At 45.5% G+C, this 21,657-nt stretch overlaps 1 protein-coding gene across 1 annotated transcript in view; it reads right to left on the bottom strand.

Moving 5' to 3' along the window:
• LOC120034751 (FRAS1-related extracellular matrix protein 2-like) overlaps positions 1–21,412 on the bottom strand; it is a 55,478-nt gene extending 34,066 nt beyond the window's left edge. The window contains exons 1-2 of the mRNA XM_038981356.1: positions 16,375–21,412; positions 15,932–16,021 (exon numbers count right to left, since the gene is read on the bottom strand). Of these exons, the coding sequence (XP_038837284.1) occupies positions 15,932–16,021; positions 16,375–21,412 (5,128 nt within the window). The remainder of the gene's footprint in view (positions 1–15,931; positions 16,022–16,374) is intronic.
• Positions 21,413–21,657: the final 245 nt, after the last annotated feature.

The following is a 21,657-nucleotide window of genomic DNA, read 5'->3' as shown; positions in this document are numbered from 1 at the left end:
AGACAGGCAGTGCAGAAGGCGTTGGGCAGACGGCCGACTCTGACCCGCTGAGGCGCACAGTAGGCCTGGTGCGTGGTGCCGGAACTGGTGGTACCGGACTGGAGACACGCACCTCAAGGCTAGTGCGGGGAGCAGGAACAGTGCGTACAGGGCTCTGAGGACGCACACGAGGCTTGGTGCGTGGTGCAGGCACTGGTGGTACTGAGCTGGGGCGGGAAGGTGGCGCCGGATATACCGGACCGTGTAGGCGTACTGGCTCCCTTGAGCACTGAACCTGCCCAACCTTACCTGGTTGTATACTCCCCGTCGCCTGACCAGTGCGGGGAGGTGGAATAACCCGCACCGGGCTATGTAGGCGAACCGGGGACACCATGCGTAAGGCTGGTGCCATGTAAGCCGGCCCAAGGAGACGTACTGGTGGCCAGATATGTAGAGCCGGCTTCATGGCACTTGGCTCAATGCTCAATCTAGCCCTACCAGTGCGGGGAGGTGGAATAACCCGCACCGGGCTATGCACACGTACAGGAGACACCGTGCGCTCTACTGCGTAACACGGTGTCTGCCCGTACTCCCGCTCTCCACGGTTAGCCTGGGAAGTGGGCGCAGGTCTCCTACCTGCCCTAGACCCACTACCTCTTAGCCCCCCCCCAAGAAATTTTTGGGTTGTACTTGCGGGCTTTTCGGGCTTCCGTGCTAGACGCGTCCCCTCATAACGCCGGTTCCTCTCTCCGGTTTCCTCCAGCTGTTCCCATGGGCGGCGATTAACTCCAACTTTAGCCCATGGTCCTTTTCCTTCCATGATCTCCTCCCAAGACCAGAAATCCTGCTTCGTGCGCTGTCCGTTAACCCGCTGCTTGATCCGGGTTTGGTGGGTGATTCTGTAACGGGCTTCCTCCTTCTCTTCATCCGAAGAGGAGTAGCAAGGATTGGACCAAAGTGCAGCGGGGTGTGAATTCATAATGATTTATTAAACAAAACGACGAAACACGAAATAACACTTAGAAATACAAAATAACAAAACGAACTAAACAGACCTAAACTACGAACTTACATGAAACGAAGAACACACGAACAGGAACAGACAAACCGAAACAGTCCCGTGTGGTAACATCTACTGACACGGAAGACAATCACCCACAAACAAACAGTGAGAACAACCTACCTTAATATGACTCTCAATCAGAGGAAACGTCAAACACCTGCCTCTAATTGAGAGCCATACCAGGCAACCCAAAACCAACATAGAAACAGAAAACATAGACTGCCCACCCAAAACTCACGCCCTGACCAATAAACACATACCAAACAACAGAAAACAGGTCAGGAACGTGACATATTGAGCTTAGTGAGCCTGTATTTTGTGTCAGATAGGATTATCATATGAACATAGTCAGCGACAAAAACTCTAAAAAAAACTCTAAAAAACTCTAACTCTATCGTTCTGGCATCCAGACTGGCAGTCTATCTGACAGCTTCTGATTTCAGCTCTGACACTGTTACCCTCAAGGCATTTAGTAATCGGGTAATAATGCCATTTTGTCTTGAGTATTGCATAGAAATACCTTCAATTTCTAACGTGGTGTAGTTTATCTGGTGAAATACTGTAGATGATGAGACTATGTAAGTAAAATACTATTGAAAACAAAGGAGTCAATTGACCTGTAAGAATTAGAAACAGACTATTCTGCACTGAGGAAATTAATTAATATGAGCGCCAATGACAATATTTTATTTAATTGATCAGCTGCTGTTATTTCTCAATTGTCACTCAATTATCATTGTGAAATAAGGTCTTGGAGTTCATTTGAGTTTAAATCCTCAGAATAACCTAAATCAACAGGTCGATAAAATAGGACAGATGAGATTCAAGGACATATAGCATTTACCACCTGACCTGACGCCTGTTAAAAAACAGAGTTGGATTGCCGCCCGGGGGGCGGATGGGAGTCAATTGAAAAAAGAGCTGAGGAAAAGTCTTCCCTAACCATGTCTCCATTTCCCAGACCTGATAGAGATACTGTATGTTGTGACACCATGACATCGCTGTGACGTTATACATACATCATGTTATACATAGATGCACAGCCAGTGGAGGGGACCTCAAAGCCCTGGCTGTGTGATATCTGAGCCTTTGAAAACTCTATGACAACTATGGCAAAGGCAATGTCGTCATCATCCATATATTTAGTGTGTCGTCCAAGAGAGTTGGCTGGCAGGCAGGCCTCAAAAACAAATCAGCACCTGCTACAATGACACAAGCACACAAACATACCCTTTAAAAAATGACAAGGTGATATCATTACAATCTGAGCTGTCTGTGTATAATCCATTACACTAATCTCACATTCCATCCCCCAGGTGGACATGATCGGAGCCATAGACATGACCGTGAGATAGGGGGCTTCAGATCCGGCCGGTGTGACACTTCAGTCAGCCATTGTTATGAAAATGTGTCCACTCTGCCCACAGTGAAGCTAAAGCTCTGCACCTTCAGTGGGGTCAATAGAACCGGAAACATCTGTTTTTCAAGTAATAAGAACATATAAAAAAACGCCTCTCTCTCTCTCTCGCTCTGTGTCTCAGAGAACTCCTGCCAGAACTTCAGATTCCGGAAAAAGAAGCTGAGTGACAGCTGTGCCCTCCCACCCCATCTCTCTGTCCCTATGTTGGCTTTGTCCCTCCAGGATGAACAAGGGACAGCAGGCCACTGTCTGGGTGGCCCACAGCCCACTGTTCTGGCATGTCCCTCTGCCTCCCTGCCTGCCTCCCTGCCTGCCTGCCTGCCTGCCTGCCTGCCTGCCTGCCTGCCTGCCTGCCTGCCTGCCTGTCTGCCTGCCTGCTTTCCTTTCTCAAACTCAGAGGAGGGGATCCTCTTCTGGCTCCTTTTGTGAATCCTGTCAGATACCGTGTCCAGACCTGGCATGAAATCCAACTACACCAGACACGGATCCAGTGGTGTGTTGTCAAGCACACCATACACTTTCTGCTTTCCATTAGAGAAGGTCACATCACTACCACTGATTCAGATGAACCTAAAGTGAAACTGAGTGGTAGCCTTTCAGTGTTTGTATAAAACTCCATCTCAAATGATATATACACTGATTAGTGCTCAGCGCTGCTGCCTATTTAAATGAACTGAGGCGTTGCAGAAGTGGAGAGGGACGCCTTCCTTGGTATTTATGAGAGCAATAACGTGGATAGAGTATGTAAGGCTAAGTAATGGCCACATTCCCTCTGAACCAGGTGTCTCTGCTGGGACTTTCATAAAGTTACAGGAATAGATCAAAATGGAGGGGTTCTGATGTCTCTAACTGATTTACGAACTCATTTACTACAATCTTTACAACTAATATATCAACCACACTCCCAGCTCACATTTATTTTGCGTTTCAAACTGACAATAATAATAATTCTCACCATCAGATGAAATGTTTTGTAGAAGACGGCATTTTGGAACGCCCCTGTTTCAGGCTCTTAATAAATTTGTCCTTGGAGGGATTTATTACCGCTAGGCTAATCGTTTGAGTAAGCAGTGAGCACGGACAGTATATCACAGCCACTGCTAAGTGTTGGCCCCTGGACATTTTTCATGTTCTTAGACCTGAGTGAGAAGACTGGATGTTTTCCAGGTATGGGGCTCCCTACAGTGCAGCCATCTTGGGATAACTAACTCTAGCTAGCTAGCTTGCCCCCCTATGCTCCAACAACATGTAACTTTAGTGGCTAACAGGTCAAATTAATTTACCACTGTCATTTTAATGACCTGTCAGGGGATTTGCCAAGATTCTCAAGATGGTCTCCTGTGAGCCCCGATGCCTAAGGATATAATGGAGACATCAGTTAGGTTCATTCCGATTCCAAACATGTTTGATTGTATCTCCTGACTGTACATCAGAGGAGGCTGGTGGGGGGAGCTATAGAAGGATGGACTTATTGTAATGGCTAAAATGGCATAAATGGAACGGAGTCAAACATAGTTTCCATATGTTTGATGTGTTTGATACCGTTCCATTATTCCATTCCAGCCATTACAATGAGCCTGTCCGCCATTGCTAACTACCAGCACCTTAGCTAACTAGGTCCCATTGTTGCAAAGAGTTATGGGATATTAGATAGCCTTGTTTTAACCTTTGTCATCTTCAACCTAGACCATGATCAGCAATCCATCCATAAAGCAACCAGCAGCCCTACAGAAAACCCCCTCAGTGTCCTTTCATTCCACATTCTTCATTAGGTCATCAGGTCCTATTTACATTGCTACAGTATTCATAGCCATACATAGATATACTTAGGATAGTGGGTGGGACTCAAGAGGAGGGGGGGATATCATTGGTCAGAATGAGGTTTTGACAGCGAAGAGAATGATGCAAGGGTGAGCAACAGAAAGCGGCGCCCATGTAAGTACCGCTGAGTGACAGGAATGAGGACCATGATTATTACATTTCCTCATTCCTCTTTTTATTTATACTGGGTCACATTGCACTCTGCAACATGGCCCGGTGTAAACTTGCAGAAATGTACATTTTAGTAATTTAGCAGACTCCCTTATCCAGAGTGATTTGCAATCAAATAAAGTAGGCAAAACAACCACATATATACTAAAATAATAATAATGTTTTATTGTCACATACACCGGATAGGTGCAGTGAAATGTGTTGTTTTCACAGGAGGCTGGTGAGGGGAGGACGGCTCATATTAATGGCTGGAATGGGATCAAACACATGGAAACCATTTGTTTGATGAGTTGGACACCATTCCATTAATTCCGTTACAGCCATTACTATGAGCCCGTCCTCCCCAATTAAGGTGCCACCAACCTCCTGTGGTTGTTTTACAGGGTCAGGGTAGTACGGCGCCCCTGGAGCAAATAAGGGTTAAGTACCTTGCACAAGGGCACATTGCTAGATTTCTCACCTTGTCAGTTCAGGAATTCAAACCAGCGACCTTTGGGTTACTAGCCCAACACTCTAACCGCTCGGCTACCTATGGCCCTTATTATTACAGTCCCTGCCGCAAAAACCATCAACAACACCTGTGTGAATATAGATTTCACATGTGGTCCATTAATTGAGTCATTATATTGAGGTGTATGATCAGAATTTCTATACAATTTATTCAATTACAACAGCTTTCTCCTTTTTTAACGTTGGCGCTACAGAAAAGAAAGTGAATTCTCAAATGCCAGAGTGCTCAACTTAGTTTCCTCTGGGGCATTCCGAAGATCCCATGGTTGGGATTCTGGATTGGAGGAGCCAGGCATATTAATAGATCCTATTGGCCACTGCCGTGTACTGTAAAATAACACTGACTCCAGAACAGTGACCTGATCTGGGTCGGAAAGGCAGCATGCCGCACATCACAAGGTGACAGAGAGACTGGGTCACCCCCAATGGTGCCACTGGCGCTTATTGCATCATTTTGGAGAAAACTAACCTAACTGTCCATGGCAACTGGCCAAAATGAATCATTTAATCATATATATACACAACACTGAGTGTACAAAACATTAAGAACACCTGCTCTTTCCATGACATAGACTGACCAGGTGAATCGAGGTGAAAGCTTTGATCCCTTATTGATGTCACTTGTTAAAGCCACTTCAATCAGTGTGGATGAAAGGGAGGAGACAGGTTAAATAACTATTTTTAAGCCTTGAGACAATTGAGACATGGATTGTGTGTGTGCCATTCAGAGGGTGAATGGGCAAGACAAAATATTTAAGTGCCTTTGAATGGGGTATGGTAGTAGGTGCCAGGCATACTGGTTTGAGTGTGTCAAGAACTGCAACGCTGCTGGGTTTTTCACGCTCAACAGTTTCCCATCTGTATCAAGAATGGTCCACCACCCAGAGGACATCCAGCCAACTGTGGGAAGCATTAGAGTCAGCATGGGCCAGTATCCTTGTGGAACACTGTTCTGAGGGCAAAAGGGGTGCAACTCAATATTAGAATGTCTTGCACACTCATGCCATTTAGCAGACACTTTAATCCAAAGCAATTTACACTCATGCTTGCATACATTTAATGTATGGGTGATCCCGGGAATCGAACCCATTATCCTGGCATTGCAAGAACCATGCTCTACCAACTGAGCTAAATGAAACGACTAAGTGGTGTCAAGATTCTTAGTGAATCCTAACAGAAGTACAAACTGAGGGAAGAAGTGATAGAAGAGAAGAAGAGAGAGAGGAAAGGATAGGTGCATCTGCTAAATGACAGAAATGTAAATATAAATGAAAGAGAAGATAGATACTGACGTTATAGCTTAAGTGGAAGACATACATTTACATTTACATTTAAGTCATTTAGCAGACGCTCTTATCCAGAGCGACTTACATACAGATGTGGGATCTTAATTTGATCACCCTGTTGCAGGATAACTTTTCTGCGATGTAGGACATTTAAAACATGTTGTGTATTTGAGGTTTGAAAAATGCTTCTGACATTTGTAATTTACACTCCGAAATGTCAGACTTAATTTTCCCTTGCGAAAAAATGTATCGACCCCTACAAAAATGTCTATTAATTGTAAAAAATAATTCACATTTCCTGTTGCTGAATGATTATTTCCTGCTGTAGCAAACTGGCTCAAATTAAGACCCTGCATCTGTGCAGAACAAGTGTGCAAGTGACACATCTTTAAACAGACAGCGAGAGAGTAGAATATAATGGAAAGTACAGAATATAAAGACACTTTTAAAAGAAAGTATTGGGAGCAGCAGACAGCTTTGCCATATGGAAGCAGATATGAATAACCTCTAGGGGCCATACATCATAACACCAACACTCTCCTAACACTCTCCCAACCCCAATAAATCTATCTGCCTCGTGTCAGGAGGCAAGGAGGGAGCGAGAGAGAGGGAGAGAAAGAAGCCTCCGCCTCACAGTCACAGTATGCATGAAGGTAGACCTTCAACTGGCACCAGGGGACAGTAAATCGTTGGCCGGCTGTTGACATGGCTGACAGGTTAGATCCGAACACACACTTAGGAAGTCATGGTGCCTGCTGTGTAAAATGGTCGCGACCCACTCAAGCCTCATTCACTGTCTCTCACTGCCTCGACAGCACACAAACCTACATTACTGTTATGTGCTGTGCACTAGCCCTTCGGGAAACAAATGTTTTAGCCTGGGAACAACTATGGAAAATCATACATGCTCTCTCTCTGTCGCTCTCTCTCTTTCTCTCTGTAAAAAATACTATTTCCCTCCTCTGAAAAAGTGCCAATCTACCCCTCTGGAACAGAACAGGGGTCTGTAATGCAGTCAAACGTTCCTGTCTGAGTATTGGCTTTGATTTCTGGGGGTTGTGAGTGGGGTCTGTGGGGGACTATGAAAGGGGATACTGCCGGTCCTGGAACTCTCCCAGTCCAATACACCTGTCTACTAGTGTTCCAACTTCCCTTCCAGGTATGTCTGTGTGTGTGGCAGGAGACGGGAGTCTTGAAGGCAGGAAGCACATTCCTTGTTCCCAGGAATGATCGCATAACCTCTTCCACTGGTCTACTATCATTCCCCATGCAGCAGGAGCCTGGAGTGAAAGGGGAAGCTACCAGATTATAAAACCGAGAATGATTCAACTCTATTCAACACAGGGAGGATATTTTCAAAATACAACCAATTAGCATGACTATATATATATGTACATTTTTATCATTGCTATGAAAACTAAAACGGCATGACCTCCGCTTGCATAACGTATTAACCTTGGCAGAGTTTGTCTGGAAGCTAATATTCACTATCTACTAGCCCATCATTTTCTTAACGAGCGCTCTTAAACAAATCTGATGTAGACTTTCCATATCTATCTAACTACCTGAATAAGCTTAAAACTCTGATGCAGACTTCCCATATCTATCTAACTACCTGAATAAGCTTAAAACTCTGATGTAGACTTCCCATATCTATCTAACTACCTGAATAAGCTTAAAACTCTGATGTAGACGTCCCATATCTATCTAACTACCTGAATAAGCTTAAAACTCTGATGTAGACTTCCCATATCTATCTAACTACCTGAATAAGCTTAAAACTCTGATGTAGACGTCCCATATCTATCTAACTACCTGAATAAGCTTAAAACTCTGATGTAGACTTCCCATATCTATCTAACTACCTGAATAAGCTTAAAACTCTGATGTAGACTTCCCATATCTATCTAACTACCTGAATAAGCTTAAAACTCTGATGTAGACTTCCCATATCTATCTAACTACCTGAATAAGCTTAAAAATCTGATGTAGACTTCCCATATCTATCTAACTACCTGAATAAGCTTAAAACTCTGATGTAGACTTCCCATATCTATCTAACTACCTGAATAAGCTTAAACATCTGATGCAAGACTTTGTTCAGGAGGAGTGTAAATTGTTGTCGTATTGTTACGCTGATTGCATCGTATAGTTGTGCTGATTGTATTGTATTGTTGTCCTGATTGTATTGTATTGTTGTTCTGATTGTATTGTGTTGTTGTGCTGATTGTATTGTATTGTTGTGGTGATTGTATTGTATTGTTGTCCTGATTGTATTGTATTGTTGTGCTGATTGTATTGTATTGTTGTTCTGATTGTATTGTATTGTTGTTCTGATTGTATTGTATTGTTGTTCTGATTGTATTGTATTGTTGTTCTGATTGTATTGTGTTGTTGTGCTGATTGTATTGTATTGTATTGTTGTGCTGATTGTATTGTATTGTTGTGCTGATTGTATTGTATTGTTGTGCTGATTGTATTGTATTGTTGTGCTGATTGTATTGTGTTGTTGTGCTGATTGTATTGTATTGTTGTGCTGATTGTATTGTATTGTTGTGCTGATTGTATTGTATTGTTGTGCTGATTGTATTGCATTGTTGATGCTGATTGTATGTTTTTAATGTTGTAATGTTGTATTGATGCTGCTGCCTTCTTGGCCAGGTCTCAATGGGCCTTTCCTGGTTCAACAGGTAAAAAGACAAAGGAGGAAGAAAACCCCTTCAGAAGTCTGGGCGAGTCTGGACGAGTCTGACATTGTTCTGTTTAAGGGGTTACTACTGGCCTCTGGCAGGGTAGGCCCTGGCCTGATGGACCACTCGTCTGTAGACAGTCCTGGATGACCGAAGAGGAGTAACCCCAACTGACACACTGAACGTCATTACTGGGATAGAGCTCAGAGGCTAACAACAGTTGTGCCATTAGACTAGTTTATTCTGAAGAGGCTATATGGACATTGAAAAATACATCTAGCCTTTTATGATAGAATGACACTGCCTTTCATCCAAGCACCTGGTCATAAACCTATTATCACACAGGGATAGCCAACAATAAGAAAAACAGTGTTGAGGAAACATTCAAAGGTGGCCATTTTGAGCGAGGCAGAATTCCCTCCCTTCCAGGTCAGGGCTTTGCTGTGTCTTTCAGCAGGGAAGGAGGGCTGACACTAGATCAATAATCAGTTATCTGTGTAGTGAATGTAATTATACCCCGTCCTCCTAACCCTAACCGTTCTAACCCGTTCTAGCAACTCCTCCTTGAGTCCATCACTCAACGAAGAGGAAATCTCTACATAGCCATAGGCCTGGAGATGTGGGAGTAGGTCTATACCTCAGCTCACCTTAGAACCCTCATAATCTCCCCTCAGAACAGAACCAGTGGGCTGGTTGGGTCCTTATGGGCCTCAAGGGGTAAGGTATTCCCTCATCAAATAATACATTAAGGCTTGAATGAAGGGAACCTGTCTGAGTTTGTCACTTATGATTCAGTCAGTCTGCTTATTGTTGTATAACATTGACATCAGTTTCTAAACAACCATTTCCAAAATGCATTTACATGTTTTAATTGCTACTCCTCAGGGCTGACTGATGATTTACGCATTCCTCCGTCCATCGGATCTCCCCGAAGGGTGAAACGTTAAACAGGCACTCCGCAGGGCCTCCCTCTGGGGTCCTGACAGAAAAAGGACAGCATATGCTACCAGGACTTGGAATGTGGCCATTGTCCATTTCAAGAGACAAGACTTCCCGCAGTGTGGCAACTGCTGACCCCTTTCTTGAACAATGCAGAAACACTGGGAAGTCATCACTAAACCCCCACACACACACACAGCCGTGCTATGGGTAGAGCCGCCGCTGCCTCTGTGTCTCTCGACACCTGCTGGGACTGGGGAATACTTCCTCCCCCCCTTCCTCCCCCTTCCTCCCTCTTTCATCCCCCTTTCCTCACCCCATCACCACTCTCTCCACCATGGAGACTGTAAGTCTCTAAAGGTAAGGAGATTGAGTGTGTACCCATCCATCGCATGCAAGACTGTGTAACTTACATGTGTGTGTAGCTTCCCCCCTTTTGGAAGCCAACCACTTGATTTCGTCCCCATGTTATAATGGCATTGAACATGTCACCCTCCCTAGGAGAGGGGGTGACCTCGACAATTTATTGTTAAAACGAGAGGCTGCCTGGATCTTTAATTTAAAGACCCTTGCTCCCTTCGGTCTCAACGTAGACTTTGATCTGAAGCCATTCTTGTGATTATTGTGATTTAGCTATTCATTGTAAATGTTTGTAGGCCTATGTAGCCAAATTGTATCTATGATCGTATGCTGTCCATTCATGTTTTTTATATGTTATTTTTACATCTGAGAATTAACCAATGATATCAGGACACACCTGGCCATGATTACAGACACCTGTGCGTGTCCTTTGACACTATATAAACTAGTGACCCGCAGTGTTTGTCATTATACCCTGATGAAGACAGGTTGTCTGTTGAAACGTTGGATATTAGGTTATTAAATTATTGCATCTGAGCTCCTAGTGTGCTTTTCTTTTTCATGTGTAGCTTGACAAGACTTCTAATCTTTGACACATATACTGGTACAGAAAAGGCAGGTACAGTATGTATTGAAAAGGGAGGATGCATACCGGACCGCTACACATACTGTAGGTATTGGCTGACTGTCTGGGGAGGCTGAGGTCGTGTGTTGCTAGGCAGGTTTGTGATGATATGTGTTTAACAAGCCTGTCCCTTAGAAAGCTATGGGATGCCTCCAAAATGGCACCCAATTCTCTATATAGTGCACTACTTTTCATAATTTCATAATTAATAAACATTATAAAAAATAAATAAACTGAAATGACGGTGTTTCTATGTCAAATAGTTGTGTTATTGTGACAGAACAGAGGGCTGACACTAGATCAATAGTCAGATGCAAACTCCAAATGTAATACATTTCAACTCTATATCTGACATGGTACAGGTGTCTTCTTTTTTTAAGCCCATAACCATGTGTGTGAGGTGTATACTTTTGTTTCAAAGTAGATTTGTTTAAGACTACCAAGAAACACTCTGTATGACCCTAAAAGGTTAAAGACAGCTGCAACTTTAGCCCACTGCAGTAAAAGGTTAAAGACAGCTGCAACTATCAATGTATCTGCAGGTCTATTTCCTCATTGGAAACATGTTCATCTGAATGATGAAAGGATTCAACTCAGTAATGACACTTCCGTATTCATTTTGGTGTGCAGCTAGAAAGTGTAAAAGGTGTGGTACCACATAGAGTAAAAGGCACATTTCACACAGTATCTGACTCAGCTGAACCCCCTCTCTCTTCTGGTCTCTCCCTCCAAAACACCCAGGACCAGAGCCACCGCCACCCTGCCTGGACCCAGTTCAGCCTGCCTGGACCCAGTTCAGCCTGCCTGGACCCAGTTGAGCCTGCCTAGACCCAGTTGAGCCTGCCTGGACCCAGTACAGCCTGCCTGGACCCAGTTGAGCCTGCCTAGACCCAGTTGAGCCTGCCTGGACCCAGTACAGCCTGCCTGGACCCAGTTCAGCCTGCCTGGACCCAGTGCAGCCTGCCTGGACCCAGTTCAGTCTGCCTGGCTCTCCTTGTCAGAACCCCAATCAACAGATGTGCCCACTTGCCCCAGGAAGGCCTGGGCAGCTGTGGTGTAGCCAGGGTGACACCGCTCCAGCAAATCAAATCAAATTGTATTAGTCACATGCGCCGAATACAACAGGTGTAGACCTTACAGTGAGCCCCTAACCAACAGTGCAATTTCAAAAAATACAGATAACAATAAGAGATAAAAAGTAATTAAAGAACAGCAGTAAAAAATAACAATATATACAGGGGGATGCCGGTACAGAGTCAATGTGCGGGGGCACCGGTTAGTTGAGGTAGTATGTACATGTAGGTAGAGTTATTAAAGTGACTATGCATAGATGACAACAGAGAGTGGCAGTGGTATGGAGAGCGAGGTCAATGCAAATAGTCTGGGTAGCCATTTGACTAGATGTTCAGGAGTCTTGTGGCTTGGGGGTAGAAGCTGTTCAGAACCCTCTTGGACCTAGACTTGGCGCTCTGGTACCGCTTGCCGTGCGGTAGCAGAGAGAACAGTCCATGATTAGGGTGGCTGGAGTCTTTGACAATTTTTAGGGCCTTCCTCTGACACCGCCTGGTATAGAGGTCCTGGATGGCAGGAAGCTTGGCCCAAGTGATGTACTGGGCCGTTCGCACTACCCTCTGTAGTGCTTTGCGGTCGGAGGCCGAGCAGTTGCCATACCAGGCAGTGATGCAACCAGTCAGGATGCTCTCGATGGTGCAGCTGTAGAACCTTTTGAGGATCTTATTACCCATGCCAAATCTTTTCAGTCTCCTGAGGGGGAATAGGTTTTGTCGTGCCCGCTTCACGACTGTCTTGGTGTGCTTGGACCATGTTAGTTTGTTGGTGATGTGGACACCAAGGAACTTGAAGCTCTCAACCTGCTCCACTACAGCCCCGTCGATGAGAATGGGGGCGTGCTCGGTCCTCTTTTTCCTGTAGTCCACAATCATCTCCTTTGTCTTGAGGTATGCTAACGCTTCATCACCACTTCACACATAAAGGTTATGCTAACACTATGCTACGCTATATCACTACATTCCCCTCAAGGTGAGGGATGAGGGGAGAGCTTAATTCAAAGGAATTCAGTCAGGGTCTCAACATACTATTGAGAGTAAGAATAGTAGAATACACAAGGTGCAATTTCGACATTTGGTTGTGCATGAGCAGTTTTTTCTCATTATGTCAGTCACTGACAGTCACTCATTTAGCCCATGGCAGCTAACAATTTTTAGATTGGTAAGTTAGTCCAGTCAGCTATTTAAACTTGTTGTAATCATGGCCGAATAATGGCAAATGTGTAGAATTGCAGGAAATTAACTTTAAAACTAAAATAAGTCTCTACACTCTCGCATAGGGCCCCCAAAAGGCTAGGGCCGGGCCAAAACACCCACTCCTGACCAACACCCAGGGGAAATACCCTGACCTCTCGCTCTTTCTCTTCTTACCAATAACACATTATTTATGACATTTTGTTTCAATACAGCAATAAAACTCTACAGGGAGACAATGCAGCCATTTTGACTATTTTCTATGTGAATTTTGCACACTTAGGGTGTAAATAGTATTCATTTTAAGGTATTGTTCATGGTCACTTCTGCTGCAGACATTTATTCTATAGAATCTAGAACGTCCAGCGGTGTTTCTCACACACATAAAAAAACACAAAACTTTTATGTGCATATTCACTGACCAACAGAATGCTGTGTCAACTTGTTCCTACATGCCAGTAACAGACTCAGGCAATTGTTCCCTTTTCATGCCTTTATTTGATGTTACTCGGTGTGTGTGTGTGTGTGTGTGTGTGTGTGTGTGTGTGTGTGTGTGTGTGTGTGTGTGTGTGTGTGTGTGTGTGTGTGGTGTGTGTCCTACCAGCCCTGACTCAGTGCTCTGCACATGTTAAACGTAGTCAGACAGAAACAAAGTCCCATTAGACAGATGGCAGAGAGGTATAGAGCCAACCCTGCACCTGGTTCAGATGTGCTGGCTAGAATCTCAAACAGGACAGTGGGACAGACTACACTACAAACACAGGGGATTGTGGAGCTAATTGAAGCCTTTGTGTCCCCTTCCTGTTGTAGCCAGACCCTCAATTACAGACAGCCCTGAGAAAGAAAGCCCTATTATCCATTAAGGCTATACTGTCTGAGAGCGACAGCCATTTATGGCCATCTGGAATTGAGCATGTTCTGCTTTGGCAGAGTAAGAGGACGTGTCCATCCAAAACATATGGAAACTTTGGGAAGACACATGCATTAAAAAATATAAATAATTAAGAAAATAAGTCTCAGTATTTCAGCATGTGTGGATCGGGACAGTACGGGAAAAGAATTCCTTGTTGTGCAATATCTTCAGAAACTAGTTAACAACCTTTCTCCCACTCTGTTCTCACAGCCAATTCTCTGTCCTAACAGGAGAGTTAATTACTGGGAGTGAATGCTAACATGAAGATGAAAGGGTTAACTTAGGAGGGGTTAAACTTGGTGAAAACAACAAGAGGAATTGACCAAAAGGCCATGACACCTAAACCCTCCTTGGCCAACAACCATGGTGATGACGATGATGATGATATTGTGCTAGCTAGCTAGTCCTCAATCCAGCATAAAAATAGCCCAAACTTTTCTTACAGTGTGTCAAGGAGGGATGCATTTCAAAAGCTCAGAATGTGTTAAGCATTTACAGCTGATGTTAAAATAGCAACGCATGCCCCCATCCCCACCTGCTATATTTTGTTACTTTGCTTTGCATTCGCTGTTTATGTCTGTGATGCAGTTAAAGTAGGTCCATAATGGTACTTTGGACGAAGTGAACCACAACAAATCGCAAACGAATATCCAACAATTGATTCATTTCCAAACTCTACAGCCTGTGTGTGATACGCAAATGTGTAGAATATGTAGAATATACTTTGATACCAAAAACATATTTTATGATATACATGCTTTACTCCAATAGTTGAAATCTACCGACAATACGATAGAAAAGATACGTTATATAAACACTAACATCCTAATCATGCATATTAATTACTGTATACTGAAAACACCAATAGGATTGTCACGATAGAAATGCAACCTGTGTGGATAGTTATGAAATCCAATAAGGTACGGTTCATATGACATCGGACCAAAAGTTAATTTCCAGGGGAATATAAATACACACAGCTACTGAAATCCAAAGCCTCCCAAGCGAAGGATCCCTAGAGAAGGTAAGGAATGGATCTGGCAGCAAAACGCAGAAGACCATATCGGATGGTGATGACAAGTCAAACAGAAAATAGAATCCAAAAAATAGAAGCACTTGAAACGATTCCATGAGAATTTTGGATTGTGATGCAAAACTTGCTAACTTCACTATGAAATAGTTACGTGTGTCTGAGAAGCCACACGTTTCTGTTCCACTAACCCAGAGAAGCAATGAAGCAGGTCAGGACCTTAACAGTCACCTTGATCCTTACAAAACTGCTGTTCAAAATTAGTAGTTTCCTCTACACACAGGGTCAAAGGCTCATGCTATTCTCACTTATCTAGGATCGATTTCCATAAAAACGGACATATGGTTTGATGAATACTTGGAATGCCTTGGAGGCATTGAAGGTGGCAAATTTGGTTTCATGCTATCACTTCAAACACTGAAGGAAACCCAGGACAAAAACCACAAAGGAAAACCCCCATTGTTCATGATACAATAAAGTTCAGAGCTTTTTTAATTGCCGGGTGTTCCATCTCTTTCACTACTAACACACCCAGGGACACTGTTTGGCCCATGTCCCCACTGACCTCTTCTACCCCTTCTTTAAACCTCCTTTAAACCTGCCACCCTCAGCAGTGGGGCGGGGAGAGAGAAGGGGCTCTGTGCAAGCTGTCAGTCATGGCGAACTGCGTTTAAGTCTTTGTGATGCAAACACTTTGGAGATTGACAGAGAGCAGGAAGATTCAATCTCAAAGAGACATTCAATCTTAAAAGAAGGCTGAAGCCGAAAAGAACGCCTACAGGCCATGTGATATAAGTCTGCAGCAATGGGACACGACAACGTCAATGAGCATGAGGTTCAAATATTAAAAAAGAGGGTCTTACCTTTATCCTCTACTGTGAAGTAGAAGATATCACTTGTGGCGTTGCTACCATCAAGCAGCACGTAGCAAATCTTCATTTCGTCGATATCAGCTGATGACATGAAAGGGTGAATTGGAAATGTAAGGAGGAGAATCTCTACATTCTTTAGAACATCTGAGATGATTACTCCACTTTCTGCTGAAGGTTACTTACAGCCCTCAGGCATCACTTTAGATTATGCCAAAAACAAAGGCATTACAATACTGATTCTGGCAGGAGTGTGAATACTGGTCTTACTGATATTGTAAACAGAATTTTCCCAAAGTACAGAACTTCAATCAATTTAAAATACAAAATGAAAAAAAAGGACATTTGTCAGATTTTAATTGTTTTGAATGTTCGTTCACTTTTTCCTCAATTGTGTTTTAAATTTTTATATATGTAATATTAAACGCTAGTCTTACCTTGTGTGAAGGCCTTGATGCTGTCATTGCCCAGGGCGGTGTTCATGATGAAGCCGTGCTGTGGGGCCTCGGCCACGGAGTACTTGAGGACTTTGTGAGGACTGTCTCGATCCTCGGACTTCAGGGCCTTGCTGGTGATCAGGAAGCCAAGGTGGCCGCTATGCAGAACCCTTAGGGACGGGGCAGCCTTGTTGACCACGATCTGGGGGACCCCATTGTCAATAGTGCTGATGTGAATGGTCATCATCTGAGGCTTACGTGTCTCGTACACGGTATCAGGGAATACGTAGAAGTCGTTGTGTGTGCCGTCGGTGACGGTGAACGAGAAGCTGTCCTCGTTGGACTCGGTGCCATCGTGCTTGTAGGTGATGAGGTTCTCGTTCAGGTCCTGCTTGGTGAAGGTGTTGATTGGCTGGGTGCCGTTGAACAGCAACTGGCCATGAACCGGCACCTGGGTGACCACAAAGCGCAGCAGGTTGTCTGGGGTGTCACGGTCCTCCACGGTCAACTCGAATGGGGTGATGAGCTTGTTTTCGCCCTCTCCCAAAAGCAGCTTGTGGACGCTCAGGACAGGTTTCTTGTTGTCCACGTCCGTGATGGACACTCTGAAGGTGCGGAAGACCGGGTTGTAGCCGTCCGTCACCTCGAACTCAAAGCTATCCATCTTCATCTCATCGTCTGAGGTGTGGATGTAGTAGATCTTGTTGCCGGCCAGCTGCAGCTGGGTGAAGGTGGAGATGGGCACACCTGGGAGGTCAGTGCATTCAAGATGGCCTCTGCTAGGGGCACGTGTGATGCTAAAGCTGAGGAACTCATCCGGGCTGTTGATGTCAGTGGTGCTGAGCAGGTCAGTGGTGAGAGTCACTTTGCCCCCTTCTTTTAGGGTCACGCCTTTGTTGATGACATCGGGGAAAACCATGTCGATGCTTCCGATGTTGATGTAGAAGTATCGGTCGATAAGGGGGTTAATGCCGTCGGTAACGTCGAACTTAAGCAGGTCACGGACACCCTCCTGGCCCGTATGCACATACTGGATCAGGTTTTTGTCGACTTCGTCTTGGGTGAAGTTCATGTCGAGGGTGATGTTGCCCACAACGTGTCCGAACTTGGTGATACGCTGGAGATAGCCTTGGCTTGGGCCGTAGCGCACAACGTAGATGAGCTCTTTGTCTTCCGAGTCCAGATCAGTAGCCTTCATGACTCTGTTGTTGATTATTTTGGTTTCTCCAATCTCAACCTCCAGTCCGTCATTGATGGCCATTCTCGGTGTCTCGTCATCGACAGGAATCACCATGATGAGAATCTTCTTCTCCACTGTGTGTTTCCCGTCTGTGAGCCTAACTTCGAAGCTGTCTTCTTTGGTCTCTGAGTCGTCGTGTTCGTAGATGATGTTGGAGGCCTCATTGATCTGTTCCAATGAGAGCCTGACAACAGGGACTGTTCCCGTTGTAAGCTGCTGAACTATCTTGCCATGCTTGGGGTTCTTTATGATCTCAAACTCCAGTTCGTCCCCTGGAATATCTGCATCGGCCGCATTCAGGATGGGTGTGTCGATGACCAGACTCATGCCCTCCATCACGACAAACTCACGGATGAAGATCTCTGGTTTCTCATCATTGGCAGGGATGATGACGATGGGGAAAAAGTGGCGATCAGAGAAGTTGATGCCGTCGGAGCAACGGAAGGTAAACCTGTCTTCCACAGGCTCCACACCTTTGTGGATGCTCTGGACATAGTAGATATGACCGAGGAAGACATCTTTGAAGCTGAAGGCGGTGATGGCGGTGCCTGCTCTGGACTTCTCAGAACCTGGAGCTGGGGAGATATTCTCCACGTACCCGGATGTTGATTGGACAATAACGGTGCACAGGATGTCATTGTTGTCTGTGTCCATATCCTCAGTCATAACGTGATCCAGAGTAATGACGTTCTTCTCCCCTTCTATCACCACAAACTGCTCCCCGACGCTGACGATGGGTGGGATGCTGTCGACGGGCAGGATGGTGACGAGCACCCGGACTCCTTGGACCTTGTTGCCCCCGACGACCCATTCATCGGACATGTCGGAGATGGTGAGGTTGAAGGAGTCATGCTCTTTGAAGGAGCCGATCTCACCACTAGTGTGGGCATACATCACCACGCCGTTGATGATGTCCTGTTGGGTGAACCTCTCGGCGCGGGCACCGCTCACCAGGATCTCACCGAGCCTGGGGGGCTCCTCAACGATGAAGGTCAGCATGAGGTCGTCAGTGTCTTCGTCATGGCCCTGGATGACGTTGCTGGTGATTTCAGTTGCCCCGTTCTCCAGGACATCGATGGATGCCCCTAGAAGGCCAGCAGGGAGCATGATGGTGGGGGTCTTGTCATCAACTGGGTTAATGGAGATCTTGATGATGATAGGTACCTCATGGAAGCCGTCGCTGACGTCACACTTGATAACGTCACTGAGGCTTTCCTCCCCGCCATGGATGTAGGCAATATGGCCATTTTCGATGTCATCCAGGACAAATGTCTCACTATTCGACATATCGATCCCTAAATACTGCAACTGCCCATAGCGAGGAATCTGGGTCACAGTGAATAGAATATTTTCATATTCTGTGTCCTGGTCTGTGGCATCGAGCTCCTTCTTAGTGATGATGTACGTGCTTCTCTCCTGGCAAGTGAAACCAGTGTTGGTGATAAAGGGAGGCTTGTTGTCAACGGGCTGTAAGAAAATAGTGAATAGTCCATCTACTGTATTCCCAGCAGTATCCTCCACAATGAATGTGAACTGAGGGACTTTTGGAGTGATACCCAGTTCCTGGTCTGGAGGCTTGTAGGCCACTTTGTGGTGGTTGACCTGCGCCTGTGTGAACTCACTGATCACAGAGTCGGGACTGTCAGTCAGAACAATGTTACCCAGGGGGGCCGGGTTGTTCTCGTCTGTGTCAGTGGGGGGCTTTATGACGGTGTATTTCAGATCCCTGTCATCCGAGTCCAAATCTGTGTAACGCAAAAACGTCTTCTTGAAGTGAGTCAGCTCATACTCTTGCACTGTCATGTGAAGCGTGGTCCCTGGGTAGAGCTCTGGTGGGAGGTCATCCACCGGGTGGATTTTAATGGTGAAGGTATGCTCACCGGACTGGTTTGGTGGGTTATTGTCGTCTTGGACGCGGAACACAAACTGATCCATCACAGTGGTGGTGCTGTGAGGCCCAATGTGGCGGTAGAAGAGCTTCCCATCTAGAATGTCCTGCTGGAAACATTCGGTCACCACCTGTTCAAACATCTCATCTGTCTCACTGAACTTCCAGAGAGAGGGGTTAGAGGGAGGCTCCACTTGTCTGAGGATAAGCTCCCCTACAGTGGAGTACGGGGCCTCAAGGATGAATTTAATGGTAGAATCCTCTGAGTCTATGTCTGTGGCGCTCAGAATGAAGGGGGAAATCTGCATGATTTCATTCTTGAAAAGCACCAGGCCGGTGTTTGCATTGATAATAGGGGGTTCATCGTCAGTGGGGGCTATAGTGATAGGGAACAAAAACTCGACCTCATTGCTGCCATCAGTCATTCTAAAAATGATGTTGTCGCTGTAGGTGTCGCTGCCGTCGTGCTGGTAAACCACGATGCCGGCATCTAAATCGGCAGGTGTGAAGAATTTCCTGCGTGCGCCGAGCACCGTCAGCTCGCCGTGCTTCAAGCCGTCCACTACTGTGATTTTCACATTGTCCAGGTTATCTTCATCACTGATCTCTAAGTTGTGAGAGCTGGAGAGAGTTCTGGACTGGCCCTCAAACAAAAGCTGCCCTGTGTTCTTGGTTGCTACGGGAGCAAGAGTATTCATAGGCTTCACCACAATCATAAAGGCAAACGTATCAGAGACGGCGCCCTCTGTATCTACAATTTCAAACTCGAGCTGGAAAATCCTCTCTACTTCTGAATCCTCGGACGGAGGCTTATAGGCTATCTTCAAATCTTTAATGTCTCTCTGGTAGAACGAGGTGATGGGGAGGTTCTGATCATCTGTACTGATGATGTAGCCTTGCTGATGGCCCAGGGGGGAAGTAATGTTAAAGATTAAGTCGTCTGGATCAGATTCAACATCCTCGGCAGCCAACATATCACTGGTGATAGCTGTCATCACAAACTGATCAATCTCCATCATCATCATAGCAACAAAACTAGGCTTAGGAGGGGTGTTCTCTGTACCCTCTCTGATTCTAACCATGATCTGGAAATGCTCCTGCATAATGGTGTTTCCCTCATTATCCTGCAGCTCTACCAACATGGGGATATAGTCTCTGTTAGGAGAGTTGGTGGTGGATGTGTGCTTGTAGCGAATGCCTTGCTTAAGAAACTCATCACAGTCCATCATCTGGCCATTAGTGGAGTTATTTAAAAGGGTGCCATACCTGGGGAGACCGCCGGCGCCGACCAGCGTGGCGACCTTGCACTGAGTGACACCATCCTCAAAGGAAAAGTCCAGGCCCTTTTTGTCGATGAGGTTGCTGTTGCCGTTGAGCTTGTCCACAGCCAGGGGCATGTTCCTGGTGAGGACCTCCAGCTGCTGGAAGACCACCTCCACCTCCAGCATGAAGGGGATGACCACCGTGTCCGTCTGGGAGTCGTAGCGTAGCTGCAGCTTCACCCTGTCTTTACTGGGGCTCCGGGAGCCAAAATGAGTGTATTTCACCTCATCACCGCCAAACGCACAGGGGAACTTCTTAGGACTAAGCATTCCGGGTTTTTGGGCCAGTGGGTCATTCTCCAGGACCGTGATGGAGCAGCGGTCTCCGGGCTGCACCTCAGTCACCAGGTCATTAACAGGGTCCAGGTACACAGACTTCCCGAAGGGAACACGGAGGCCATTGTTGGCCACTATGATGCTGTCAGCATTATGTCCTTGTCGTTGTCGGTAAAGGAAACCCGAATCGAATTGGTGGGGCTCCGCGTCCACAGAAGAAAAGCAAAAGACAAGAGTGAAAAGCACAAAGAGGCATCTCAACAAACGTGCCTGCCCTTTACAAAGTCCTGTCCTTTGCAGACAACCAGCCATGTCCACTGCCAGTTGCCTTGCAACTTTGTATAACTCAGCAGAAATAAATGTCCTTCAAATCAAATATCTCCAGAGAAGAAAAAAGATGCGAAAAAGTCAACCCCACTCTGGCAGTTGAAAAGTTGAAGCTTGGGTCTCTTGTTCTCTCTCTCTGCTCCCTCTTTCTCTCTCTCTGTCCACACACACACTCACACAGGAAAGTGTAGTTGATCTTATGGTGCAGGTAATACTGAAGCAGTAGACAG

This window comes from Salvelinus namaycush, chromosome 42 (genome assembly GCF_016432855.1).
Source record: "Salvelinus namaycush isolate Seneca chromosome 42, SaNama_1.0, whole genome shotgun sequence".
Classification (NCBI taxonomy): domain Eukaryota; kingdom Metazoa; phylum Chordata; class Actinopteri; order Salmoniformes; family Salmonidae; genus Salvelinus; species Salvelinus namaycush.
Note: the sequence above shows the minus strand (reverse complement) of the source record. Positions and strands in the feature narration are given on the sequence as shown.